This window comes from Hyperoodon ampullatus (genome assembly GCF_949752795.1).
Source record: "Hyperoodon ampullatus genome assembly, chromosome: 1".
Lineage (NCBI taxonomy): Eukaryota > Metazoa > Chordata > Mammalia > Artiodactyla > Ziphiidae > Hyperoodon > Hyperoodon ampullatus.
Genome location: NC_136914.1, coordinates 212,684,722 through 212,712,148, shown reverse-complemented (window position 1 = coordinate 212,712,148; position 27,427 = coordinate 212,684,722). Strand labels below are relative to the sequence as shown.

Genomic DNA, 27,427 nt, shown 5'->3' with positions numbered 1-27,427 from the left:
AGTCTTGGAGGCCTTCACGCCCCCACCCCCCACCCCAATGAGGGCATTTCTAGCTCATGCCACCTGTTTTCTGAAGCAGGCAGGCCCAGGAGCATTGGGAAGCATTGGAGGATTTCCTCACTCCCAAGGAGATACAGAGTGTGTCTTCCCAACAGGCAGCAGCATCCTTTTTTTTTTTTTTTTTTTTTTTTTTTGCGGTACGCGGGCCTCTCACTGTTGTGGCCTCTCCCACTGCGGAGCACAGGCTCCCGACGCGCAGGCTCAGCGGCCATGGCTCACGGGCCCAGTCGTTCCGCGGCGTGTGGGATCTTCCTGGACTGGGGCATGAACCCGCGTCCCCTGCACCGGCAGGCAGACTCTCAACCACTGCGCCACCAGGGAAGCCCCAGCAGCACCCTTTTTGGTACTCGCCTCATCTCCCAGCTTTGCCACGTTTCCGTGCCGGGAGATTTGCAAGTAACGGGTCTCTGCTGGAAAATAAAACAGCCCCCCCAAAACCCGCTTTCTGGTTTAGCAGAGCCTGAGAGCTGAGCGGTGCTCAGATCCGGGTTACTGTTGTCCACTGGAATTTTCCGCCTGTGCACAGCGTTTACTAAGTGACATAAACTGTCAGGAACCCGACAGCAGGTGGAGGAATGAGGGAGCAGCCTCGCTCAGCTCAGGGGCCCGTTTGTCACTTGAGCAGAGCCCTGGCTTCCCCTGCCTCTCGTTGCCATAGCAATTGGAAGGCAGCATGCACGGGGGCACCTCAGTGGCCGAAGGGGAGTGAACTTGGGGCCCCCTTTAAACTGTCAGCCCAGACCCCTCAGGTACTCACACCACCTCCACCCACACAGACTCAGGCCTTTGCCAGATTATTCTGGATTCATTTATTAGTTCTTTCTTAACCCATGATTAATTAATGCCACCTTCTGCTGCTGGGTTTTGTTTTGAAGACCCATTAAACCATTTCCACATTTGCCCCCAGACAACTGACTTTCTAACCACAATCCGCTCCAGCGTTTATTTTTTGATAGCCCACATTAAAATAAAAATCCACCAAGCATCCCTCTAGCAGCTACGGAGACAAGTGACAGCAGAATTATTTTCTTCTGACCTACATTTTTGTTTCCCTAATGAGCATTTAAGTAAGAAGCGTGTGTGTGTTTACTGAGTGTGATGTATCTGGAGAGACTGCCTTGGCCTTGAGTTCTAATTATGATGCTGTCTGTCGTGGGTCCTTCCTCATTCTGCGAGCTTGGCTTTTCTGATTCCTCGTGTTGTTCCTTGTAGAATTTGTACCGGTCAGACCTGAACTTCATGCGAGGCGTTGCCTGTGTCATTCCAGGCACGTTAGACATTGAAGGGAGAAAGAGAGCCTCTGAACTCATCAGTGAGGTAACCAGAGACCCAGGACGGGTTGGGGGTGTCAAGTATATTCCACGGTAGAGGTTACACAACAATCTGTTTGTTTTTTACTAAAGCCAGTTAGATGCTACACTGTTAGCAGTGGCAACTCACCCAGCCTCTCTCCTTACTCCCTTCTCCATTCAGACTGGATGCCGTTTAAGACAGCTTTGCAGATCTCGAGCCAGTTCCTATATTAACATATAAGAATTATTTGCTGGATCCTAAGATGTACTTTCCTAGGGTCCCTTTGAAGAGTGGCTCATGGTACAATGAAAAGAGGGCGGGCTTTGGAGACACATGTAGTGACTGAAATTCCAGGCCAGTACTCATTTGCTGTGTGACCTCAAGCCAGTCACCTGCCCTCTCTGAGCCTCAACCTCTTAATCAGTCAAATGGGAATACTCAGACCTCTTTCATTTAGTTTTTGGGAGGATCAGCACTCATCTAAACACTGTGCTTCTCTGGGGGCTGTATATGAAATGGTTGCTATAAGCTTGGTGATAACTTCTTGGTAAATTACAGAAGTCTGGAATTCTAAGCTCTTTGAACTCCTGAGGAATCTTACCCACCCCTGGAAGGGCTCTGGGATTTCCATTCACGGTAGATAGGCATAACGGAAGGCACTGCAAGCAAAAGGCGGTCAGCATCCAGCCTGGGTGCCTCAGAATGGCTTACGCATTGATTAGAAGCTCTGAGCAAGCGGAATTGGCCTCACTGTGGGAGTTGAGATTTAATTTTGTGCTTTGCTTTTCCAGTGAAATCTCTAAAGCGAGTGGTTTCTAAACCTCATGGTGCATCAGAATCCCCTTTGGAACTTAAAAAAAGTACAGAGCCCACTGACGATTTACTGAATCCCATCCCCTGGGGTGGCGTGCAGGCATGTGGATTATTTTAAGCTGCACGGTTGTTTCTGGTGTGCCCCCAAAGCTGAGGAGCCCAGGGTTTCCAGCAAACAAGACGTGAATTTCTCTAGTCGTGTTCACATTCGTAGCAAAGGACTAGATCTCCCTTTCCCATTGATAAGTATCTGATTCCATCCGTCCTCTCCTCCTCTCTGCTTCTTCATCCCACTGGCTTCTGAGGTCACAAGAGCAGGGGACGGACTGGATTCTGGGCCACAGACTAGCAGCCTTTGCAAAATGAGGTTTTATAGCTGGTGCTTAATGAGCTCGTTCTTCTGCTGCTTTTGCATCTTACCTTGTCTTCTTATTGCCTCTTCTGTGTGAGCTCAGAGTAAATATCGTCAGCATCCCCAGTCACTCAAGTACACGGCCGTGACAGACACTCCCAGCCTCACTCATGCAAAACTCAGCAACCAGATTACAAACGAGGTAAACTCTTCGGATGACTTTGGGATGGGCTTTTTAAAAAACTGCTAGATTGTTAAAAAAATATGTGTGAATATTTGTGGGATTGGCGGGGGTCGGGGGAAGGATGGGTGTTTGCATGGAAAGAAAAGAATGTCATTAGACAGAGCCTCAACAGTTTCCAGAAGGAAAAAAGGCCCAGGAAGAAATTTGGTTTAGTCTGTCGTCTCATCCCCCCCAAATGTGGCCACAGACCAACAGCATCAGCATCCCCTGGGAGCTTGTTAGAAATACCAAACCTCAGGCCCGACCCCAGACACACCGAATCCACACGGTCATTTAACAAGATCCTCACGGGTTTCCTTTGCACGTGAAAGTTGGAGACGTGCTGGTCTGTCATTCGTCTGTTCTAGCTGGGCAGATATTGGCTAATCATTGCTCCACTGTCATTCTGATGATGGTGATGGGAAGGATTTGTGGTTGTCCGGGGACAGTGATACAGTGGGATGTTTGCCAGGCTTCTTGGTTCTCTGCCTCCTCATCTTCTCACTCACCACTTACCCAATCACCACTTTAATATTCTAGCAGAGGGGTGGGTCCCAGGGGAAAGAATTGCACTCCATAAAATCATCGTTCCAACTCTACTTCTTCTTAGTGGCCCTCTGACACGTTTGAAATATCAAGTGAGCTTGGCAGAGCATGAAATTTCGTTTTTAAAATTCTCCTTCTGACTCTAACTTTTCAAAGTCAGTTGAGATTTGGGTATTTATATATTAGTTCCAAGCTTGGAATAAGAAAATCCAGAGGGCTGTGTAGTGTGACATGATCAAGTTAAAATTCCCACTGAACCTTTCTTGCCTGCTTTGTGACTGGGGTGCTGAGGGGTAACAGTGCCTCCTGCAGTGGCCTCTGGCCCTGGAGAACTTAGCAACCACAGACCCAGTTCTCATCACGAGAGCAGATGTTTTCACAACGGTGGAGGCCATGCAGCGCAGCACTGGTGTGAGTCTGCCCGTGGGAGGATCCCGGGATTTTAGTAAAGGATGCAGACTGGGGTTTGGGAACCTCCCTTCCAACCAGCAGAGCTTCTCCTAAATTTCCCAGGTCTTAGTATTGTCTTTACACTGTGTCCTCAGCAAAAAAAAAGTCTGCAATGGGAAGAAACACGATAGTATTCTTTTTTTTTTTTTTTTTTTTTTGCGGTACGCGGGCCTCTCACTGCTGTGGCCTCTCCCGTTGCGGAGCACAGGCTCCGGACGCGCAGGCTCAGCGGCCATGGCTCACGGGCCCAGCCGCTCCACGGCATGTGGGATCTTCCCGGACCGGGGCACGAACCCGCATCCCCTGCATCAGCAGGCGGACTCTCAACCACTGCGCCACCAGGGAAGCCCCACGATAGTATTCTTAAAGGTGTTTTTCTTCCCTCGGCCTATTATTGAGCAAAGTATAGGGAAGGGAAAAAAATATCTTTTCTTTTACCCATCTTAGGTTCTCGGCTGGGACTCTGTAACAAAAGATAGATTAGCAAGAGAAAAGCATACACATTTATGTAATATAAGCTTTAGGTGGTGCAGGAGTCTTCACAAGGAAATGGAGACCGGGAGGGAGGGACAGTTAAACCTGAGCGTTTTTATTCTAGGTTTGATGAAGAGTGGACAGTTGTGGGAAAATGTGTAGGACAAAAGGGGGTGAGCTAAGGGCAGGAAACTGGGGGACACTTAGCGAGGTCTGTTTGTTCAAATGCCTCTCGGTCCTTCCGAGGTCAGAGATGAGCTTGCTCCTTCCCTGTGTCAGAGGGAGGGCAGCTCCCACAGGAGGGGAGAAGGTCAGAGAGAGGTCTTCCATCTCCTGCTGCTTCCAAATTCCTTCAGCTTAAAATATGCACTACGCCAAGGTACCATATTTTGGGGTAACGTGTCCTGAACCCCATCACAAGCAACTTGCAGTTTCTTCCCCATTCCTTTCACAGCACTCAATTTGACTCATGAAGGACTATCTCTATTGAAAAAAAACATCTTCTCCAGGCTGAAGGTGTACCCGTGACACAGCAAATGGCCTTTTACAAACGTATTTCCCAATTGCAAAGGAGGGAACTCCAGCCCTGCAGAAATGCACAGCACTTACCTTCTTGCCTTTTTTTTTTTTTTCCTTCCCAGCGCCTCTATAAAGCAGCAGGCGAGGATGCAAGACACCAGTACACAATGACCCTGGGCCTGCCCGAGTTTGTCCGAGCGAAAACAAACGCAGCCAACCTGAGTGATGTAAGCCTTTCCCGTTGCTGAGGTTGAGATGTGCTCCAAGGCCACATATGTCTGTGTCTGTGATGGGACCTAACAGTGACCCTGGTGACTTTCACAGAAACTTTAAACAATGTATCTTGTAGACAACTCATGTTAAATATACCTTACACAGATGTGTTGATACCTACGTGTCAGAGCCCACTTCCGAGAGGGTGCTAATGAGATTTTCTTTGCAAAGTCGAAAGCTTTTGCTTGTCAGGAATTGATTCTGGAACACCACACTACAAATAAAAGGGGGTAGCATTTGTTCTTTGAGTCATGTAATTATTATTTTTTTTAAAGAAGATCTACATGTGTTCCTACCGTAGGCAAAATACAAGGAGTCTTGGCGGAATCTCCGTGTTCAAGGCTACAAGCTGACAATAGACGCCCTCCCCTTCCAGGCGGCTCGGGTCTCTGGAGATATAGCCAGTGATGTGAGTTGAATGATATGACCTTCCATCCGGCCTAATTTCTGTTAACTTCATGTAAAACAATGTCTACAGCTGATTTTCCTGAATTAAAGCAAATCTATCACCATGTGAGACAGGATGTCACCTGCAGAATATATTAGTTATGAATGAGATTCTTTGACGGAGAGAGGGAAAGAAAGGCCCTGTTAATCAGAAGCTAAATGCGGGCAAAAGTCTCTAGCAGGAGGAAGATTACGATTTATTTCTAATTGCGGTGTCTAGGCAACGATCTTCCCGTAATGTGTGAACTGTCTGTTTTCTAACTCCACCCAGAATTAGAAAGAGAACTCACAGTAGAAATTGTAATTCGGCTCTCTGTAATTTCCCACGTCGGCAGTAGGATTTTCAGCTGTGTTTCAGCCACTCTGTTGATAGCATCCATAGCTTTGGGACATGAAGGTGACTTTCTGTTTCCCACAAACAAATCGCAGAAAATGTAGACTTCAAATAAATGGATCCTGTCTTTTGGGTTTGATGTTTTGCCAAGTGCAAGGGGATAAAGCACAAGTTTCTCTTTTACCCTTTTTGATAAATTCCTTTTGGGCACAGGACAAGTAAGGGGAGTGGGCCCCTCACTTTGGTTCTAAGGATCTGGTTTTAATTAGATGGGAGGAAGGGAGCAGTGTTTCTACTGTTCCTCCCCCAGGGAGGATGTATGCTCTCAGGCCAACCTCACTGTGGTTTTTCTTATAATCATCTCCTCCTAGTGTAAGAACAGGTGATTTTCTTACAGTCTGCAAGGAAAACGCACAGATGGAATGTAAGCGTCCCAAATGCCTGCCCCTGACCACCTGGTCCCCCCCTTCCAGTTTCTTTACAGGCACAACTTTGTGAAGGAGCGAGGGAGGCTGATCGGGGCCCAGAGTGTGAGAGACGACCCCCGGCTCCAGCACTGCCAGCGGATGGGCCGGCTGCAGAGTGAGCTTCAGTACAGGAAGGAGGCGGCGGGCAACAGAGCCCAGTGCCACCTGCCCATGGACATGGTGCCCCTGGTCCACGCCAGGAAGGCCCAGGCCCTGGCCAGCGACCGCGACTACAGGACGCGGTGCCACGAATTCACGGCACTGCCCGAGGACCTGAAGATGGCCTGGGCCAAGAAGGCTCACGCCCTGCAGAGTGAGGTAGGGGGGGTCCGTGGATCACACATCAGTCCCCGACCTTCCTCCTCCCACCAGGACTGCGTGTAAATCTCTGCTTCTTCCTTAGCCTTTCGGACCCCCCAAACGATTTGCTTGGTCTGTGCCATCTAGGTTGGAATTATTCAATCAATCAACAAATATGTGTTGAGCACCTACTATGTAGCAGGCATCCCTCAAGGCCCTGGGGATACAGCAGTCAACAAAAGAGTCTGAAAATACAACAGTCAACAAAAGAGTCTTAAAACTCCCGGGGTCATGGAGCTTCCATTCTGTGGGAGGGAGATAAAGTATAAGTGAGATGTGTAGTATGCCAGATGGAGACAAACAGAGCAGGGAAGTTGGGTAGGGGGGTGTGAGTGTGTGTGTGCAACTTAAAATGGGAGTCAGGGTAGTTCTCACTGCAAAAGTGACATTTGAACAAAGCCCCTGAGTGGCAGCAGCCTCAGCATATTTGAGGCTGGAGTGAAGCAAGTGTGTGGGTGGGTGAAGAGGATGTCACGGGGGATGGGGATGGGGTCCGAGACAGAGGCTCAGGGCTGGACTGTGTGCAGTAGGCGTGGTGGTGAGGCGAGGAGAAGAATTGCCCCCAGAGCTGACACTCACTGACTGCTTTGCCAGTACTGGCACCCCGGCTACCGCACTTTGAGGTGGGGGCCACTGCTGCTCCTGTTTCACAGCCGAGGTCACGTGGGAGGGGCCGAGGCAGGACTGGCTCCAGAGCCCACACTCCCAACCCTCCCGCCATCCGGGGCAGGAGAGTCACACTTCCTATGATGCAGGTGTGGACGCTGAGGCCCAGAGAGAGGAGGTCCTGGCCCACGCAAGGTCATCAAGCCTGTAGGTGGGTAGCGCCAGCCACTGCCCCCGTAGTGGAAGGCTCTGGAGTCAGTCCCAGGCCCTTCCAAGCCTCGGCTCCCTCAGCCGGGCCGGGGCTGTGATGAAAATGTGGTCACGGTCAGCACTTACAGGGCGCGTGCACGTGGCAGGTTCTGCATCACGTGCGTGTCCGTGCGTCGTCTCCCCAGCCCCGCGGCTCCCCTCGGAGGAAGTCACTCTCATGTTAGAGCAGAACTCATGGGACTGTGGTCACATCAGTCCTCATCATCCATATCTGAGTTTCCCAGCTCAGGCGCTTTTGACATTTTGGGCTGGATGCTTTGTTGTGGGGGCCTGTCCTGTGCACTGCAGTGTCCCTGGCCTCTACCCTCTACATCTCACAGTACCCCCTTAGCGTGACAATCAAAAAAGTCTCCAAATATTGCCAAATGCACCGGGGGACAAATCTGCACGCGATTGAGAACCTGGTCCATATGATGCACTGAGCATGGTGCCCTGTCTGTAGGAACACGCCAGTGGGTGTGAGCATTTCGGACTATGTTCTCCACCAAGCCTTCCGATTCTGGTGGCCTTCAGAGAAGTGGCTGCTTCTAGTTTAGTTATATTGCACAGGCAGAGTGTTGTAAACACCTAATGGATGATTAATTGCGACGACGATGATGTGCTTTAATGAACGTCAGGATCATCTAATTATGCCTCGAGATTTGCTGGAACTGCAGTGTCGTGTTGGGCACCAACCAGCAGAGTGTAGAGCAGGGTGAGCTTATCGGTCCCCACTCAGGGCACGTGGTCACTGAAGCACAGCCCAGGACCCACTTAGAAAGCCTTCCGCTTGCTAGAAGGCCACCCTGAGGTCCAAGAAGAACTCGTAGCACAACTTGGTGCCCAGCCCGGGACCCTGTTGTCGGTGGCCTATTCCTGGGGAGAAGAGAAACCTCCTGGGACAGGACAGGTCCTGAGGAAGTTAGAGAGGCCACCGGGGAGAGGTCGCGGGCCAAGCTGGAAGCCCAGCTTTGTCACTCACTGGCAGTCCTTCCGCGGCCGCTTGGCTTTCTAGGCCTCCACGTGTCCACTGGAAAAGCAAAGAGGTTTGATTTAATTGGTGATCTCAGGTTTCAGGATTCATAGATTAATGTTCTTGAAAATGCTGGCATCAAAATAATGTCAGACTATTTAACTAAGTAAGGACCAATACCAAAAACCAAATCCTACCTTAGACTACCATTTACATCACTGTTACTTCTGAAAAGAAAGGATATTTTTTTTTCTTTTTTTTTTTTTTTGCGGTACGCGGGTCTCTCACTGTTGGGGCCTCTCCCGTTGCAGAGCACAGGCTCCAGATGCACAGGCTCAGCGGCCATGGCTCACGGGCCCAGCCGCTCCGCGGCATGTGGGATCTTCCCGGACCGGGGCACGGACCCGTGTCCCCTGCATCAGCAGGTGGACTCTCAACCACTGCGCCACCAGGGAAGCCCAAGAAAGGATATTTTAACACACACAAAAAAAAAAAAAAAAAAAAAAAAAAACTCGAAGAGGAAGAACAAACTAAGACAGAGGGTCCTTCCCAAGAAACGCTAGTTGGCAATCTTAGATGACATTTTAGCAAATGGGATATGTATTAGAATGTTGTGTGCTGAGAAATTATTGCCTCATTGAAAAATGACTGTGTTGTGCTTCCTGCATTGTTTTGAAACTTCAGGTTTGTTAAACTGGGGGGTCTTGGACTCTAAGATGCTGTGAACAGTAGACCCGCACAGTTTCCACAGACGGTTCCGAGGCTTTAGTCTTCTCAGAGTCATCACTGAAAATCCAATTCCATGTGGTTATGTTATAGCGAAAAGGAGACAAAGGCTCAGTATGAGCTCACTCAATTCAGCAGAATCTAGGGTAGGAACAGTAGCCCTCAGTAGCCTTCAGCCATTTCTCCTGTCCTCTTCCACCCAGGCCAGAAAGAATGCTGTGGGACTAGGTGCTCACCCCTGGGGAGAAGGTCCTCAAGGCCGTGATTGCTCAAGTCAGGCTAACCTCAGGGATGTATCTAAGACGTGTGCTCCGCCCAGGCCACGCTCCACCACGAATCAGTGCTAGTTCAGTCACCTCTTAGTCTCTCCCAATCTGCCAGTCCACACTCCCCTCCGTGATCTCACGCGGGGGCTGCAGGGCATCCTGCAAAGCACAAGCAGGGACAGTCAAGGGGACAGTCCTGGCCCCGCCCTTTATGGCTACCCGGCCTCAGGAGACTCCTTAAGCTCTCCTAGCTTCAGTTTCCCCACCATCACAAACAGCAACAACAATAACAATACCTAAAAAGTATGGAATACTTATCCTGTGTCAGGCATTTGTTTAAATATCTTGCGCAAACCATGTCATGTAGTATCTAGGTAAGTACTGGCATTACTCCCATTTTTACAGTTGCGGCACCTGTAATTTTTTTTACCAAGGCACCTGTAATCTTCAGTAACTTGCTTAGGGTCATAAGCTGGCAGGGAAATGACTTGCTCAAGACCTTACGGCTAGTAAGAGGCAAGGTGGGGCTCTGGGCTCCCGATTCTGGGTTCGGTGCTCTCTGGCTCCCCCTGGTGGCTAGATTAGGAACCCAGGTGCCCTGGTTCCTGAGTGTTCTCTTAAGGACCACCCACGCAGCATCCCCACAGGACAGCAGCTGGTAACTCTTCTGAGAATCCGAACAAACATTTAAACCCCGACATTGTTCTGTAGATGGGAATAAGAGCTCGTCCTTTGAGAATGGCGCAAGGACTGAATGAGATAATGAGTCTAAAGCAAACCACACCCTATGCAAGGTAGCAAGGTAGTGGTTATGGTGATTCTTATTAATATGACGAATATACCCCTTCCCCTGGCCACCTCCTGGGTGCATCTGCTTATGTCATTCCTGTTAGAACTCAGGGGCTGAAAGCTGCAGCTCGTGCGTCTGCCACACTGTGCTCCGGGATAGGGGTGCCAGGAAACCCCACGTGTGACTCTGAAGGTGGCTTCCAGGCCTTCATATATACAAGGGCAAATAGCGAGGCTGCCATGTGGGGAAGCCAAATTCAGCTGGGCGTCCTGAGAAGGTCTCTTATTATCTTAGAATCCTTCTTTGAAACCGTCTTTGGGCCGATTCTCCTCGACCCCTCTCCTCTCTCTCCCTGTTTTATCGTGAAGTCTGGGGCAGGCGTGTTGTTTTTAGGGTCTGCGTGAATAGTCAAAGCTGGGCTGGGAGCAGAAATATCAATAGACAATTCATTTATAAGAGAGTCTAAGGCGCAGTCAGATCTTTGGGGAACCTGCATCTTGCCTTCTGACTCACCTGCGCTCGCACTGTTCAGCTCCACAAAAGGCAAGTTGAAAGCGTGCTCCCCCGCTTCATCTCACTTATGAAAGGAGCAAGGCCTGGCTGTGAAGAGGCCCTGTAGGATGATTCTCTCTAACTTAGAAATTTATCCAATTTTCTCTGTTCTTTATCAGAGTGGAAGGCAAAAGCTTTGCCGGTGTAGACTGAAAGATCGCGGTATAAAAAGCAATCTCACTGACATGGGGTTTTGAAACGTGCTCTGGGACCTGAGTGATGTCTCCCTGCACCAGTTGGAAAGCAGAGTGGAATTTGCACAGGGGCCTTAACCAGCAGACAGTAGATCAGAAACGGACCCTCTTTGAGGCCAGCTGTGAGGGGCACTGTGATTCCTGAAATGAAAGAAAACTAAAAAGGCCGAAAAGGCTGATTTCAGGAGTGGGTGTTTTGCGTTACAGCAGAGCTTATATCTAAATTAGAGAAAGGCTAGCAACTTCGTTTAAATCCAAATTTCAGATTTCCTTAGAGAATCTTTTTCCACCTTTAAAGATGCCTAGTTTCCATACGGAGAGGAAGAAAAGCAACTGTCTCATCGTAGGTAATGGGGGCAGATCAAAGAATGGTAATTAGATTTAACATTTTAGGGGACTCCTGATCAGACCCACTGTCTTTTGTTTTGAAAATGTCAAAACTGAGTTTATTTGATGGCTTAAGTTTCCCTTTTATATAAACAGGTATTAAAGGCTGCAAGTTACATGTTCAGTACCTACGACGGACCCATTGTCTTAAAACAGCACTTGCTATTTTCTCCCCAGAATTGATGCAGTACTCCTGATCTTCCGAGTCCTTAAAAGGAAGAAGGTGGATAAAGCTCAAGCCCATTTGTGCAATATAAGCAAATCATGAGTAGAAGTAGGAGAAGGGGTAAACCAAGGCACAGAAAGATTAAAATGGCTTGCACACCATTCGCCAGGTGTAGCCAGGTTTGTTCCAGTTTTGAGAGTCCTGCTATAATCGTCTTCCCCTCCCCCCACCACCGCAAGAAAAAAACAAATCTAACACATAGAGTGGCTTTTACCCCTCAGGACTCTCAGGTGTTTTCATGAGAACAGAGGGGTTGTCATGACCTCCAGGTATCACAGAGAGAAACTGAGTCACATTTTGGTACAGTGATTTGCTCCAAGTCACAGCAGGTTTGATCCAGAGCTCAAAGCCCTTTGATCAACTGAAAGTGTACAAAAACGTTTCTGTTTAGGCAGGCGGTCAATCGCCTCACTGCCAGAATGAAACAAAATGATGGGGGCTGACGTGTGGGCTGGGGTGTATATCTCAGGTCGTTCTTAGGGATCATCCCCGCAGGTCAGTACCTTCTGCTTCAAATCCAGCCAGTTTACGGGTGGGACCTTCCTGTATCGTACACTGGACCCGTTATTTGATTCTGGACAGAGTGCACAAACTCAAACAGTTTGACTCGATGACATGCAGAACGCACCTGAATGAAGATGTTGAAATGTTGCGATGAAGCATTTTTACAAATGCCCCACAGTCTTCGACCCTCTCCTGATAAAAGCCAATGATTTTCTTCCTGCAGTTGCACTACAGATCAGACCTGATGGGCATGAAGGGGACAGGATGGCTGGCGCTGAGTTCCCCACAGATAGAGAGTGCAAAGAAAGCCGGAGAGCTCATCAGCGAGGTACCATTAATCTGACTCTACCACAGATGCAACCTGGCGTTTATTTCCTCCTGATGAGGGAAACTGCAGATGGACTGGAGATATCAAGAGGGCCCCATGGCCACTGGACTCCTGATATTTCTCTGGGGCCATGTGCAACCAAATCCCAAGACAGAACAAGATTTCTCTCCCAGTGAATTCACTTGCTGGGGAGTTAAAGGCATGTTCCAGTCGGGCAGTGAAAGAGGGGTGATGCATTAGAAGATTCTCAAGAGAGGCGTTAATGTACAGTTGTGATCTAAGCTGGCCCATTATTTTGGGGGAGGCAGGGAGAGGGTTTGCCACCCATCTCCTGAGTTTACTCACAGAGTCCAGTGTCTGGGGGTTGCGTGACTTCAGAGGCTGTTAAAAGTTGCACAGAGATGGTTACATTCACTGAACTCCCCACCATATTGATGACCTAGAGATTCTTGCCCTGGGAGCTCGTTGAGGGTGCCACTGCTTTCTTCAGTTCCTTAATAACAGAACCTACTTTTATAGGGTCTGAGCAGGGCCACCTTGTTGCTGGATCCTTCCCTTTATTGAATTCCTTTATTGTGATGAGCTATGGCATTTTGCAGCCTCTCTTTTCAAGAATGTAAATACCTGGAAAATGTTCCTTATCACAGAGGCAGCTTGGATCTCTTCCGTATGCTGGTGAGGCGCCCACCAAGAAGAGAGACGTGTTTTCCAATCCTGTCATTGGTACATTTGGTACTGAGTAGATGGGGTGAAGCTGCACTCAGAAAAGTTCATGGTGTTTGATTGTTTCATGAGAATCTTGGTCCTTCTCTTACAGACCAAATACCGTAAAAAACCAGACACCATCAAATTCACCACGGTGGTTGACTCTCCAGACCTAGTTCATGCCAAGAACAGCTACATGCATTGCAATGAGGTGAGTATTTTCTCTTCACTCATCCCAGGCCCAGGAGTGGGCAGTGCTGTGCAGTGGTCAGTGCTTAAGATGTGCGGGCAAACCTTTTGTCCCTTTCCCGGGCGATCTTGGGTCAGTTTTCTAATGTCTTCTAACTCCGGTTCCCTTATTTGAAAGGAGGATAATGATAGAAACCATTTCATAAGATTGAGTGAATTAAATGAGGGTTAAATACATAAAAGTATGTGAAGCTTTTAGCCAGTATCAGAACATAGTAACTCCTCAATAAATGTCCCTAGTTTGACTCATAATCATCATAATAATAATACTAAGTATTATTGATGATCCCTTACCAAACACTAGGTCAGATACATCTTAATTGTTGATAAATGATAATGGAATTAAAAGCTTAACATAAGCCAGTTAGAAAAAAAAAACAAAAACGGCTATATCAAAAGCTTCTTTCTGCTTTTACTCTCTATGTGATTTAGCCCCATTTCCTCTCTCCTGTATTAATTTCGAAGAATAGGAAGTTACATATATATTTTTTTCTCTGAAATTGTCCAGGGATTGGATTTCGCACACTGACAAAGCTGCCCCGTGCTCACAGAGCCCAAATGTTGTACTGACCAGTTCACATTTGCAACACCCAAATTGAATTTGGGAAAGGGTTGGAATATTAAATATTATATTTCCTCTCTAAAACTGGATGAGACTCAACCACTTCCTAAAATTGCTTGCAATTCTTAGATCGCTGCCCTAAAAATAGCAACTAAGATAAAGCTTGAGTTTTAAAATTGTGTCTTCTTGGGGCACAGGGTGGACTGTGAAAACGTCACACTTCTGAACAGATATTAAGGCATTTAAGACTTTTTAGCTGTTGCGTCTTTTTATTATTACTATTAGTGCTAAGTAGCAAAGGTATGGAGGCATCTTGTTACTAGTAAAAAGCTTGAGCAATGCCCAGTTGCAAAGATTCTCTGAAATATCCACCCACTTTTACTGTTTGTGAAACACACAGGTACAGCCAGCCAGGGTGATGGTTTGTGACCCTTTGGGAGCAAATCTTGATGAATATTTTAAGCAGGGTTTATTTAAAACCAACTCCGCCACCGCCTGACCCTGGCCACATGGGCCCCTCCCTTCCTGGGTGGCTTCTGGAGGGATGCTCTCCACGGGCTTCTGTGCCCTGGGGTGAGGGTATGGGGTCACTCGAGTGGGAGGGGCAGGAATGGGAATCGGCCCCTCTTCACCTTGGCTGCAGCAAGTGCGGTTTCCCATTTACTGTGAGCCTTCCTCCCCGCAGCGCCTGTACAGGTCAGGGGATGCCGAATCCCGGCACAGATACACCCTGGTCCCCGACCACCCCGATTTCACCAGAGCCCGCCTCAACGCGCTGCATCTGAGCGATGTAAGTGAACCAGTGGTTCATGTGGTGTGTGCCTGTTTCTGTAAAATGATCTGTGCCCAAACAGGATATTATTATTATTATTATTATTATTTTTATTTTTTTTATTTTTTTATTTTTTTTATTTTTAAAAAAAAGAAGGTCCTAGGAAGGGGGGCTGGGAGTAGAAAGAACCGTGGATTGAGAGTGGGACAAATGACATGTGTGACTTTGAGCCACTTCCCTTGCTGGGCCTCAGTTTCCCAGCTGTAAAATGGGGCTGGAGCTGTGCTAGCCAATGCCTGTCGTCCTTCTAGCTCTCAAATCCTAATGCCGGGCATGGCTCCAAAGACCTCGGTCAGGTGCTGGGTTATGGCCAGAGGAGTGTTGCCGGTGTCGTGGCCCCGCGGGTGTAGACACCTGCTCTGTTTGTTTTTTGGACACCTCTCCTTAGCCATTCAGAGCAGTGTAAGTTTGGAGACAAAGTGGCGCTTTCTCTGCTTTCTGCAGTTTAGAAAGATGCTGCAATTGTAGTCCATCTGGTCCAAACACAATCCGCTCCTTTGTGTGTGAGGCTGTAGACCCCAACACGTCTGTTTCCCTTGGATGTGTGCCCTTTGCATGCATCACCAAGATGCTGTTTCCTAAACCCAGGCTTGTTGGCAGGGGTTGGAGGCCCCTGGTTGTAATAGAATAGGCGGCCGCTCTTCCAGCAAAGCTGTGATCCTGAGATAACAGGTATCGAGGCGGCAGAATCAAAAGATGCTGTCAGATCAGAATAACACAGGCTGAGTGTGTCGGCCTGGGGCAGCGCGGGGCCTCCCAGAGTCTGGCCATTCTTCCCGCCCTGGCCGGGCCATTGTGTCCTGGGGCTCCGTGAAGATCAACAGCTGCTGCGGTTCACCCTAGAGATGGCTGCCTCGCAGGGGTTGGCGAGAGGCGCCTTCTAGTTAGCGTGTGTATTAGTTTGTTGCGTTTGTAAAGCCCTGTGGGATCCCACACAGTGAATGTGATGGTGCTTTGTAAATATGAGTTATTATGACCATTTGATGCTTTTGAGGGCTGTGCGAGGGATAATTTTAGAACAGCAGCTCTGGTGGGCTGACCTCCATCTGGGGAAGCGGGACCTCCCCCTCAGCGGAGCTTGGACAAAACATCCATCTCATTAATGCTGCAAGGATGGGGGAAGGCAAGGCCTCCATCAGAGGAACTACCGGAGGCCCATTGCCCTGGAAACTGGGATAAAACTGCCGGTCCATTTGGGGCCCAGCTTAAGGAGGACAGCCACCCCAGGCTGGTGGCAGAAGCATCTTTCCGCCCACGAGGGATGCCAGTCTGCAGAGTTCCGGAGCTGAAATTAGCCGCCAGGGCACGCGGGTATGGAGAACTCGTGGACCTCTTTTGAAAGAGCACTTCTTCGGGGGCGTGTAGGATACGCACAATTGGATCAAGTGCTCTGTGAGGATGATGTGGAGGGAAGGTGACCTTCCTGGGCAAAGAAAGCCATTGAGATGTGTAAGGCAGCCGAAATAACTAAAGAATCAAATGACTCTAATGTGTGAGGATGAGGGCAAAGCTGTGCCCACTGTGATAAAGAAGAGCAGCACCCAGGGTTCCAAATCAAAGAGCCTGCAGAATCTAAAGGCTCCCAGTGGCAAGGCAAGAACCTCAACAGAATAAAAAAAAAACTCGGGGAGGAAGTGATGACAATCAAGCAAATAGTATACAGGGAGAAGTGTCCAGGAGACGGGGATCCAGCACCTCGGGGAGAACCCCAATTTGGGCCGTGCCCTGGAGTTGACCCTCAGTTACAGAGCCTCAGAGGCTGGGATGCATTGAACACCAGAGTGGGGTGACCTCGGAGTTTGATGCTGTGGATAGATCGGTGTCATTTCCTAGCCCAGGTCTGGTATGGAGGCTCTCATTAGGAAGACACCGCCACAGACCCCTTTCCAGGGAATGATAAGGGTTTTGACTCTATTTGCTAGTCTAATATTTGCGGGACCATCGGAACAGGAAGCGTAATGCTAGAGGGGCTGGTTGGTCCGTCATTGTCTGAATGCCCCTCCCCTTCCTCATACCTCTCGGTCCAGCCCGCTGAACTCAGTGGTGACCCAGGAAATCTAATCCTTTGGGCCCTGATTGTGATCTATCAGTAAGGTGATTACCCCAGCGATGATTGGTTCTGTACTTCTCGCTGCTTGAACAGAATAGGTGTCTGGCTCCTGGTTTGCGATGTTGGAGCTAGAGGCGGGGATGAAGGTGAAGGTGGCTAAGAGCAGCAGCACCGAAGAATGATGGGCTCCACCGCGCTTGGCTCAAGCTTTCCGTGGTCCCCTCTAGCTCCAGGCCCGGTTGTGCGGTGGCGTGAGGGCACTTTGCTTTTTTCTGCCACTTTTCCTGGGCTTAATCCCCCGAATCCCCTGTAGAACAGAGCCTCAGCCTTGACCTCTATTTCCAAGTGACAAAAGTAAGGTTCTTAAGGGCCCCCCCACCTGCCGTGGCTCTGGGAAGGAGTGAGAGAGGGACACGGTCTGGGGCTGTCACTTTGTCATCTGTTGGTGATGTGCCTCGCCTGCTGTCTCCCTTCTCCGTGGCGGAATAAAGAACAGCCTTCCGCTGGGATCTCCAGATGACTCCTTTCATGGAGCCATTCCCTTATCTTGAAAAAAAAATATTAGCTACATGAAGGCACGGGAGATTTTGATGCCTCCATCGGTGATGTGGGTCTACCTGAGGACTGAGAGGATGTGATTACAGACTCCCTGAGGGTGTGTGAGAACAACTTGAAAAGGGAAAAAAATGAAAGAGGAAGATGTGAAATACGGGGGTCAGGAACTCTGGCAGGTTCCTGACAATCAATTTAATTCAGGGGAAGGCTCTCCCCTCAGTGCAGGCGCCAGGGGTGCATGTGGGATGCAGCATGCTTCATAGGGATGCTGTGACATGGCATCAGAGGTAGCCCAGGGGCCCCCAGGACGTCAGTGGAGCCTGTGAACATGTGGGTGCCAGGACCCAAGGAATAGAACCTTCGGCATGTGGGAAGAAACAGGGTTCTTGAACTTTGAGTTCTGGCATCTAGAAGCTGCAAATGCTGAAAGTAAAAGCAAAGACAGAAAGAAGGGGGTCAGGGGCACCTGGTACCAGTGGGATGAAGCAAATGAGCCAGACCCACAGACCCCAAGACCCACAAGAGCAGGGCCTGATGCTCAGGCTGGGGGCTGAGAGCCGAAGCCCTTTGTGGCCAGAGCTGGGGAGGTCCTCAGGATGGATGTGGGACCACGGGCTCTGCCATTCTGGGCACCAGCAAGACAGAGGGTACATGTTGAGGAACCACTCCCACTGAGAACCAGCAGCATTGCAGACATGGAGCTACTCACTCCCCGCTCACTCATTTCTTTGTTTCCCCAACTAGAAAGTCTACAGAAACTCTTGGGAACAGACCCGGGATGGTGGCTATGACTTCAGGCTGGACGCCATCCCGTTCCAGACCGCCCGGGCATCCAGGGAGATTGCCAGTGACGTAAGACCTCACGTTCTCTCCCTCCTCTCTCTCTCCCTCTCTCACTGATAGGTTTTGCTTTGTTTTTCCCAGATCTGTTGAAAGGCAAACCACCGGGAACCAAAACTGAACAAATATTTCAAATGAAAGAAAAAAGTTGGCCTTAATTTTTAGCATCTTAGCCAGAAATTTGGAATTGGGGAGGGTTGTATTCCCACTCCCTCTCTTTTAAGAGAGACACTCTTAAAAATTGACGCATGTGGGGCTTCCCTGGTGGCGCAGTGGTTGAGAGTCCGCCTGCCGCTGCAGGGGACACGGGTTCGTGCCCCGGTCCGGGAAGATCCCACATGCCGCGGAGCGGCTAGGCCCGTGAGCCATGGCGGCTGAGCCTGCGCGTCCGGAGCCTGTGCTCCGCAACGGGAGAGGCCACAACAGTGAGAGGCCTGCGTAACGCAAAAAAATAAATAAATAAAATAAAAGTTGACACATGTGGACAGTACCTAGAAGTCAATTAACATATGATTGATTTGTTGACCTTCAATTGAGGGACTATTTTTTTTTAGCTGAAGTGCACCGTGATGGGATAGAAAGAGATTGGGTTTCCCCCCTAGATTGACTTGAGTTCAAATCCTGGCTCAGTCATTTAGGAATTGGCTCTGTGGTCTTGGGCAAGTTGCTTAAATTCTCTGAACTCAAATATCTCCATCTATGAAATAGACATCTAATACTGGTCTCCTAGGATTGATGTAGGGATGAAACCAAAATGGTTCATAGTGTCATGCACAGAACATGACAAAACACAACAGCTTCCATTATTGAATAGGAAGATATCATTAACTAGATACGTCATAATTCATGAGTGGCTTGTTACTGGTCCAAAGTGAGATTAGTACAGAAATCAAGAGCAAGCATTCAGAAACATTCTCAGCAATTAGACATTATGACCTCCAAGCCTGTGACTGGTGGATTCCTCTGGCTGAGCAGAGTAGAGGCCAGTTTTTATGTGTTATCAAATGTACCTGGTACCACTACATACTAATCACAGGCAGGAGGACCACATATTGGACTTTGACAGATTGGAAATTTTAAAAAGCAAAACAAAATGAATCCTATCCTTCACTATAGATGGTTTGAGGAGCACTGGACTGGGTCCCTGAAAGCTGGAAAGAATCAAAGCATGAGCGGCTACTGAGAATGGACACATTTTTCTTGCTGTTGGATTACTAACCATTACAGCAGCAATAATATCAGCAGCCAACACTCGGTGGGCGTGAGCCTGTGCCAGACATGATGCTCAGCCCCCACTGAATCCTCTCAATGTCCCATGGGGTGGAGATTCATTCTCCCATTTTATCAGGTGGGGAAACCAAGAAACCAGAGAGACTCAGTAACTGACCCAAGGCCACACAGCGAGTAGGCAACAGAGGGAGATCCAGATCCCAGGTCTATCTGAATCCAAAGCTGTGCCCTTAACCCACTGTTGAAGCTCCTGCTGAGACCCTGAGGACTGGTCCTAGAAGGGAGGTGGGCGCCCATGGCCCCCCTCTGCCTCTCTGACTGCAGTTCCGGTACAGAGAGGCCTTCCTGCGGGACCGGGGCCGGCAGACTGGGTACTGCAGCATCCATGACGACCCGAGGATGAAGCATTTCCTCAGCGTCAGCAAACTCCAGAGTGACAATGAGTACAGGAAGGACTTCGCTAAGAGTCAGTCCCAGTTCCACAGCCGCCCAGACCAGCCTGGCTTCCTCCAAGCCAAGAGGAGCCAGCAGCTGGCCAGCAGTGTGTGCTACAGGCAGCCCCCCGCCCTAGCCCACCTGCGGCCCAGAGCAGCTGGGCCTGAAGCCTGCCCAAAAGGCCCACCAGCTGCAGAGCGACGTGGGCTGCCCTCACTCCCTGGCCGAGGCCCGGCCTCTGGGGCCTCTTCATAAGAGATGGCCAGGGCCTCCCTGGTGGCGCAGTGGTTGAGAGTCCGCCTGCCGATGCAGGGGATACGGGTTCGTGCCCCGGTCTGGGAGGATCCCATATGCCGCGGAGCGGCTGGGCCCGTGAGCCATGGCCGCTGAGCCTGCGCGTCTGGAGCCTGTGCTCCGCAACGGGAGAGGCCACAACAGTGGGAGGCCCGCATACCGCAAAAAAAAAAAAAAAAAAAAAAAAAAAAAAAAAAAAAAAAAGAGATGGCCAGAATCCCACGTCCCATGTTACCTTCAGGGGGGACCTGGGCTGAGATAGAACCCAGGAGACCTAACTCAATAGTGCCAGAGGGAATGACAAGAATTGCAATGTATTGAGTCCTCCCTGTGGGCCAGGCTCTGTGCCGAGTGCTTTCTGAGCGTCTTGCCACATGGCTGTCACGACCAGCCCATCACTGCCCCAGTTTACAGATGGGGAACCTGAGGCTTAGAGAGGTGAAGGAACACACTGAAGATCACATGGCAAATAAGTGGCAGGCCTGGGATCTGAGCCCATTTGTTTTGATGTGAGCACAAACTCTTGATTGCTGTCCATACTCTTTCCAAGGGATCTTAGTAGTCGCCTGGACCGTGACCTTTCTCTGGGAGGCAACTGAAGCCCAAAAAAGGGAATTGACTTCCGTAAGGCCATAGAGCAAGTCAAGATGGGAGCTCGGCCTTGAACCAGGTCTCTGACCCTCCACCCCTGTTACAGCCCCATCACTTGAATGGAGAGATGCAGAGGACAGCGTTATGCTGGCCCAGCTCCCAGCACATAGGGTCCTCAATGCCAGGGAGCTCCGGCTTAAGCTGAATTGGCTCCCTTGACTGGGCTTCACTGACAGCATATTCTCCAGGGCAGGCTTTTTTTTTTTTTTTTTTTTTTTTTTTTTTTTTGCGGTACGCGGGCCTCTCACTGTTGTGGCCTCTCCCGTTGCGGAGCACAGGCTCCGGACGTGCAGGCTCAGCGGCCATGGCTCACGGGCCCAGCCGCTCCACGGCATGTGGGATCTTCCCGGACCGGGGCACGAACCCATGTCCCCTGCATCGGCAGGCAGACTCTCAACCACTGCGCCACCAGGGAAGCCCCAGGGCAGGCTTTTTAAGCCTCCCCCCAAACCCTGCTGACCTATTCCTCTTGCCTCCCTCCTTCCCCCAAGGTTAAGTATAAATCAGACTTGAACCTGACCAGAGGTATTGGCTGGACACCTCCTGGCTCCTACAAAGTGGAAATGGCTCGGCGGGCTGCAGAGCTGGCCAACGCGAGGGGCCTGGGTCTCCGGGGAGCTTATGTGAGTAGCGGGCTGGCTTGCAAGGCCATGGGGGAAAGGCAAACTCATTGTTTCTTTTCAAACTTTATTTTTGGCCAAAGGTCAGCTGGCTCTAAAGACGTGTGAAATACAGCTCAGGCAAGGCGCCTAATTTCATGGGTCTGAGGTGACCAGGAGGAGGACACCCGGGTTAAACTTCCTGCAGGGTTTTCTCTGAAGTCACAGCCATTAGTTCTTTGTAGACAAACATGCGGGGGCTACATCAATCGCAGCCGCGGCAGCCCAGGCTGTGCTGACTGCTTGCTCGTTGCATTCATGGAAGGGGTCAGGGACTTGCTGGCTACAGCAGTCTGGGTTTTGAACCCTACTTTGTTCGGAAGAAAGATGCCACGTCTAAATGAGAGGTTGGCTTTACTTCTTTGTCTTTCTTGCCTTGAGGATCCTTCTTCTTGGGGAGGATGGAGGAGGGAAAAAGGAAGCGGAGGGCGAGCATGTTAGACAGCTTGTCCTATGGAGGCAGGGCAGGAGGTTCATCCTAACTCAGGGAGGTGTGTCTGATTTCTGCAGGCGGGGCAGGAGGCTGTAGAGACCGGAGATGATCAGAGGGGGGATGTGAACCCAGATGCCACCGAGATTCTTCACGTCAAAAGGAGGAAGGCCCTGCCGTTGTGAGTGGGCGGCGTCCACCTGGGATTCTTGGGAGAGAAGCTGGAGAGGAAGTTTGCACGCCAGAGGCATGGCTTCAGTTCGGGCCAACTGTGAAAACAGCACCCCAGCCCATGCTCCGACCCTCCTTTATTAAAATAACAACTCTCTGAAAGTGGGTGGAGAATGTTGTATTTTGGTCCTCTGTCAGATACCTAGAAGTGGGTGGCCCTGTTGCGTGCCTTGAGTGTCTGGGATGAGGAATAAAGATGTAAAGGTGACCCCCACTGACGCTAAGCCGTCTGAAATCTCACATTTGCAGACGTCCGAGGTGAAGGCAGTCGATGAACACTGATTTTCTAGAAGCTACAATTGTTGGAAGGGAAGCAAACATCCTATACTTCAGGTTGATTCTCTCATTTCTGGGTTTCCCAGGAGGGAGCCTGAGGAAGTGGCAGCCATGCTGGTCCAGGGCACCCCAGGCTGGGCAGCAGTGGTCTCTGCTTAGAGCCTGGACACTTGGAGGCGTCAGGGGCTGTCCACGGCTGCCCGTGAGGCCTCGCCTTGGCTGGGTGTTAAGGAGGATGGGCTGTGAGCTTTGGAAGACACCTCAAAAGCTAGCCTCCCTTTCCATGGTGGCTTTGATCCAAGTCAGGAATTTGGTCACTTGGGTGTAGACTCCTGGCTTCTTCCCACACTCCAGGCCCCAGCTCACGATCCCATAGATGTAGTAGGTACCGTTCTTCTCACAGGTCAGAGGGCCTCCAGAGTCACCCTACGGGAAAAAGACTCAGGAGTCAGCCTTGTGAATAGGAATACATTCAGAGACAGCCCCACCCTCCGTGAGGGGATACCAGGGCGGGGAGGGGTGAGACTGCTGGCCGGCCCTGGGGAAAGTAGCAACAAGACTCTTCCAATGCCTCATGTGACGCAGTGCTCTGAAGGGAGAGAAACAAATACCAACCTACGTCCTGAGTCAGTGAGGGCTTCCTGAGTCAGAGAAGCCACGGCGCCGGGGCCCGGTGCCAGGCCCAGCCCTACTTCCTGACCCGCCATGACTCTTAGTGATACAGGTATTACAAGGGGCCCTCAACTTCTCATTCCGGCAGGGATCTGGCGGAGGCTGAGAGGTGCCCTGTTTGGATAGAGCCCTTCCAGGGCCCACAGGGGCACACACATGGCAAGGAGGATGGGGCTCAGAGGCAGCACGGCCTTGATGTTTAACATGGTCCCTGGAGTTAGATCTGCTGGGCTCCAAACCAGGCTTACCTGCTGGCCAACGGGGCCTCGGTTTCTCACACTGTAAACCGTGGATAGCAACAGAACCCCTGCCCCACCCTGAGGATCTTGTGAGGACTAATGTTTGTAAAGCACTTAGAACAGTGCCTGGTTCATATTAAACCCCCAGTTAAGGTGGAGGGGATGATGATGGTGAGGAGGAGAGGAATGAGGACGTGTCTCTCTCTCTCTCTCTTTCTCTCTCTCTCTCTCTCTCTCTCTCTCTCACACACACACACACACACACACACACACACACACACACTGCTGCTTACGCATCACGACTGGTAGGATTTTTAATGAATTGTCTCTTTCAATCTTAGCCACAATCTGCTGATTTTATGGATACACTATTTCCGTTTTATAGATCAAACACCTGAGGTTGGAGAATTATTTCGGTGCAGTGGGTTGAATGTTTATGTCCCCCTGCCCCCAAATTCAAATGCTGAAGCCTAATCCTCACTAGGGTGTTATTAGGAGGTGGGGCTTTGGGGAAGTGATAGGTCATGAGGGTGGAGGCTTCATGCATGGTATTAGTGCCCTTATAGAGGAGACCCTAGAGAACTAGCTTTCTCTCTCCACCATGTGAGGACACAATGAGAAGTTGGCAGTCTGCAACCTGGAAGAGGGTCCTCACCAGAACCCGCCCATGCCGGCACCTGATTTCAGACTTCCAGCCTCCAGGACTGTGAGACATAAATGTCTGTTGTTTAAACCAGCCACCAAGTCTAAGGTAATTTGTTATAGAGGCCCGAGCGGACTAAGCCATTCAGTGATTGATAAAGGTCACAAAGTAAAGGATAGAAGCAGGTTTCAAACCCATGACCATCTGCTTTTAAAGCCTACAAGGGAAGCCTTTGAAATATCTAGGGAATTGAACAATCTGTTTTCTTTTTTTTTTTTAATTGGGTGCCGTCTCAATTATCCTTTATTTGTAGTTTACCTTGAATTACTCTGGTAACCTATTGAGGTTTGTTTTTTTTTTTTTTCTCCAATTTGCGCTGTCTCGGCGCACGTACGTGTCACCGGCTCTTTTTTTTTTTTTATTTTTTATTTATTTATTTATGGCTGTGTTGGGTCTTCGTTTCTGTGCGAGGGCTTTCTCTAGTTGTGGCAAGTGGGGGCCACTCCTCATCGCGGTGCACAGGCCTCTCACTATCGCGGCCTCTCTTGTTGCGGAGCACAGGCTCCAGACACGCAGGCTCAGTAATTGTGGCTCAGGGGGCCAGCTGCTGCGTGGCATGTGGGATCTTCCCAGACCAGGGCTCGAACCCGTGTGTCCTGCATTGGCAGGTGGACTCTCAACCACTGCACCACCAGGAAAGCCCCGAACAATCTGTTTTCCTATTCGTCTTCTGGGGACTTAGGGAAAATCAATCCCATCTGCCCACACACCTCCTTTGAGTAGGTGGATATCTGTGGCTCCTTGGGAAGGGGCAGAGGGTCACAGTACAGCCACAAACCCTGGCGAGAGTGACCGTGATTTCCCATCCCAAGAGGGGCTCCCAAAAGGCTGGGAGATCATTGTTGGGTGCCTTTGTAGGGAGGAGCTCAGATGTGAATGTGCCCATGCTGGTCCCCCAAAGTCCTATATGGGGGCAGGTGTCAGGCAGGTTCTAAATTGGCTCTGGCCACAGAGAAGCCACTCAGCCAATTAGTTTATGAGGGTTAAATCGCCCTCCCCCTTCACACACACACACACACACACACATTTGAATCCTAATGGTTAGTCAATATTATTGTGAATTCTCTGGCGTCTCATCTCTCTCCTTCCAAGCACTGGTCTTTGGGACTCTTCCCTGCTTATTGGGATTTGCAGACAAGCTGCCCAGTGCTGAGGCCATTTAAACACAGTGGAGCAAACTCCTGCTCTGCTACTTGCCGCCCAGGTGCTATAGGCCAAGATGATTTCTCTAAGCATCTGTACAACGGTGATAATGACATCCCCTTCACCAGACAGTTGTGAGAATTAAGTCGGACAATGTGGGCAAAGTGACTGCTATGGTTATTACGCTGAGTCGTCCTGGTTTGATGTGGATTCAGATTTGCCAGAGGACAGACATGTCCCCTTTAGCTTAATGGCAGGTGGGTCTCTGAACCCGCCTCCCAGCCCAGGGTTCTAAGGGCCCTCTGTGCCCGGTGTAAGGTCCTGCCAGCCCCTCCTTCTTCAAGTACCATTTGGAGTCTCTGACCTGGCAGGTGTCTTGCCCAGGCTTCTGGAGGTTTCCTGCACAAATCATACTGTCATCAATCATGTAGTCGTATAGCTGGCGGGAGTTGCACACAGCGTTGCTGATGAGCTTGACTTTGGCGTCCAGGAGCTGGTGGGACCCTTCTCCTGAGGGGCGGAGAAAGGAGGTTGCCACTGTAGAGACCAGGCTGGAAACTGCCGCACCAGAAGCCAGCAGCAGTTAGAAGAGGGCCACCGGACCTGAGCTCGGCAGGAAGGGTGTTTACAGGAGATGGGCAGAGTAGCCTCATCTTTCAGGGCTGGGGACTCTTTGCTTTCAGCCTTCACGATGGTTCTACAGACCTTCAATGCTGTGCTTATCCCATGGAGCAGAATCATTTCTGCCCTCCTCTGTCTCCCCAGCTAGACGGTGAAGTTGGGCAAGCAGGGACGAGGTCTTAAACCTACTTTTAATTTCCCATGCCTGGCAGAGGGCTGCATGTAGTAGAGCCTTCATGACGCATGAAGTGCCCTGGTTGATCACCTAGAGTACCTGCTTCCCAGAGCAGACATTTCCTTGCCTAAAGAACCTCTGTTCTGCTCAATCTGCTCTCGTCAGCACGATGATGCTGAAAGGTTTAGAGGGACTCCAATGAAGTGAGCTACAAAAAGGTTTCCTGGTTAACCCTAAATCTAATTACCTATCAGAAATCTTCTTTCCCAGAAGCCTTCTGACAAATTTGTATATTACATTTCACTTTCTTCATGAATATGGGCCTATTTAAAGTGATTCTTGCTTTCCATTATTAAGAACAAGATTTAGGGGAAGAGAAATCTATTTTGAGTATTTGAGAGAGACTTGATATACACTTCTGAATTTCATATGTGAAAGGGTGTAATCTTGTCAGTACTATAAGGAAAGTAGCCCTTTGGTTACTTTTTAAGATCAGACCAAATCCTAGAGATAAATCAATAGCTTGATTTAACAAAAATTTATAGAATGCTACTATGTAGAGAGCCTTGACCAAAGCACTGTAGTAGAGTCAAAGGTGAATGAAACCTGACCCCTGCCCTCCAGGGGCTGACTTAATGAATATCTCTGGAGAATTCTATCATCTCTTGTTATCATGATTCCAAACCTAGGATGTTATTGGGAAACTGAAACTCAGCTGTCCAAGTCAAGTGACAAAACCAAGAACCTAATACAAGTCTGTCTGACTCCAAAATCCATCTTCTTTCTAATTTATCCTCTTTCCAATGTACCTAGGAAAGGAAAAAAGTTCTCCATGGATACAGGATCAGTGCTTGGTGAAAGTCAAAGATCTAAGGGTTGGGGCCAAGGACAGATATGGAGATCAGAGAAGACTCCTTGAAGGTGATGAGATTTAACTGGAGCTTGAGAGATGGGGCAATCTCTTTCTTTTGTTTATACATTTTGAATATAACACTGATATCCAGTTCAGGAGGGCAGTTGAGTGTAACCCTTTCTTGTCTGGTGGATGTAACTCACCTGGGCCTCAGGAGAATGCATGGCCAGACTCACCTGTTTCTGTAACGCCCCAGCCGGAGATGTGACACTCAGTCCCAGGGGGAAAGGGACCATCAGGCAAACATACAGCTTTCACATATTTGGATTCCAGAGCACAGTGACCATCCACTGGCTTTAGCTTGAGCAAAGCTAGGTAGAGAAAGGGGAAATGGGCAGTGATATCCTCTCTGTCAAAGAAGCATCAGCTTCAACTTGATTAGAAGGTGGACCTAGCAAAGCCCCATTCCCAATACCTAAAAGAACTCTCCCTTGGTCATTTCATTCTTTTAACTTTCAATTCAGAGGAATAATAACACTTCCGGCTGAGTTTTAAATTACTTCTAATCCTTTTTTTAAAAACAGGCTTTAAGGGGGGAAAATTATATTGA

General features: G+C 49.6%; 2 protein-coding genes across 2 annotated transcripts in view; one reads left to right on the top strand and one right to left on the bottom strand.

The window, feature by feature from the left end:
• Window positions 1-22,089, top strand: part of NRAP (nebulin related anchoring protein) — a gene marked incomplete at both ends in the record, with an annotated part of 71,366 nt that extends 49,277 nt beyond the window's left edge. Inside the window, 13 exon segments of the mRNA XM_079713752.1 lie at window positions 1,273-1,377; window positions 2,622-2,720; window positions 4,853-4,957; window positions 5,305-5,412; window positions 6,258-6,569; window positions 12,308-12,412; window positions 13,230-13,328; window positions 14,614-14,718; window positions 18,110-18,217; window positions 19,760-20,005; window positions 20,007-20,072; window positions 21,307-21,438; window positions 21,985-22,089. Coding sequence (XP_079569878.1) covers window positions 1,273-1,377; window positions 2,622-2,720; window positions 4,853-4,957; window positions 5,305-5,412; window positions 6,258-6,569; window positions 12,308-12,412; window positions 13,230-13,328; window positions 14,614-14,718; window positions 18,110-18,217; window positions 19,760-20,005; window positions 20,007-20,072; window positions 21,307-21,438; window positions 21,985-22,089 — 1,695 coding nt within the window.
• Window positions 22,090-22,672: 583 nt separating this feature from the next.
• HABP2 (hyaluronan binding protein 2) overlaps window positions 22,673-27,427 on the bottom strand; it is a gene marked incomplete at both ends in the record, with an annotated part of 35,834 nt that continues 31,079 nt past the window's right edge. The window contains 3 exons of the mRNA XM_079700277.1: window positions 22,673-22,837; window positions 25,533-25,678; window positions 27,054-27,188. Coding sequence (XP_079556403.1) covers window positions 22,673-22,837; window positions 25,533-25,678; window positions 27,054-27,188 — 446 coding nt within the window. The remainder of the gene's footprint in view (window positions 22,838-25,532; window positions 25,679-27,053; window positions 27,189-27,427) is intronic.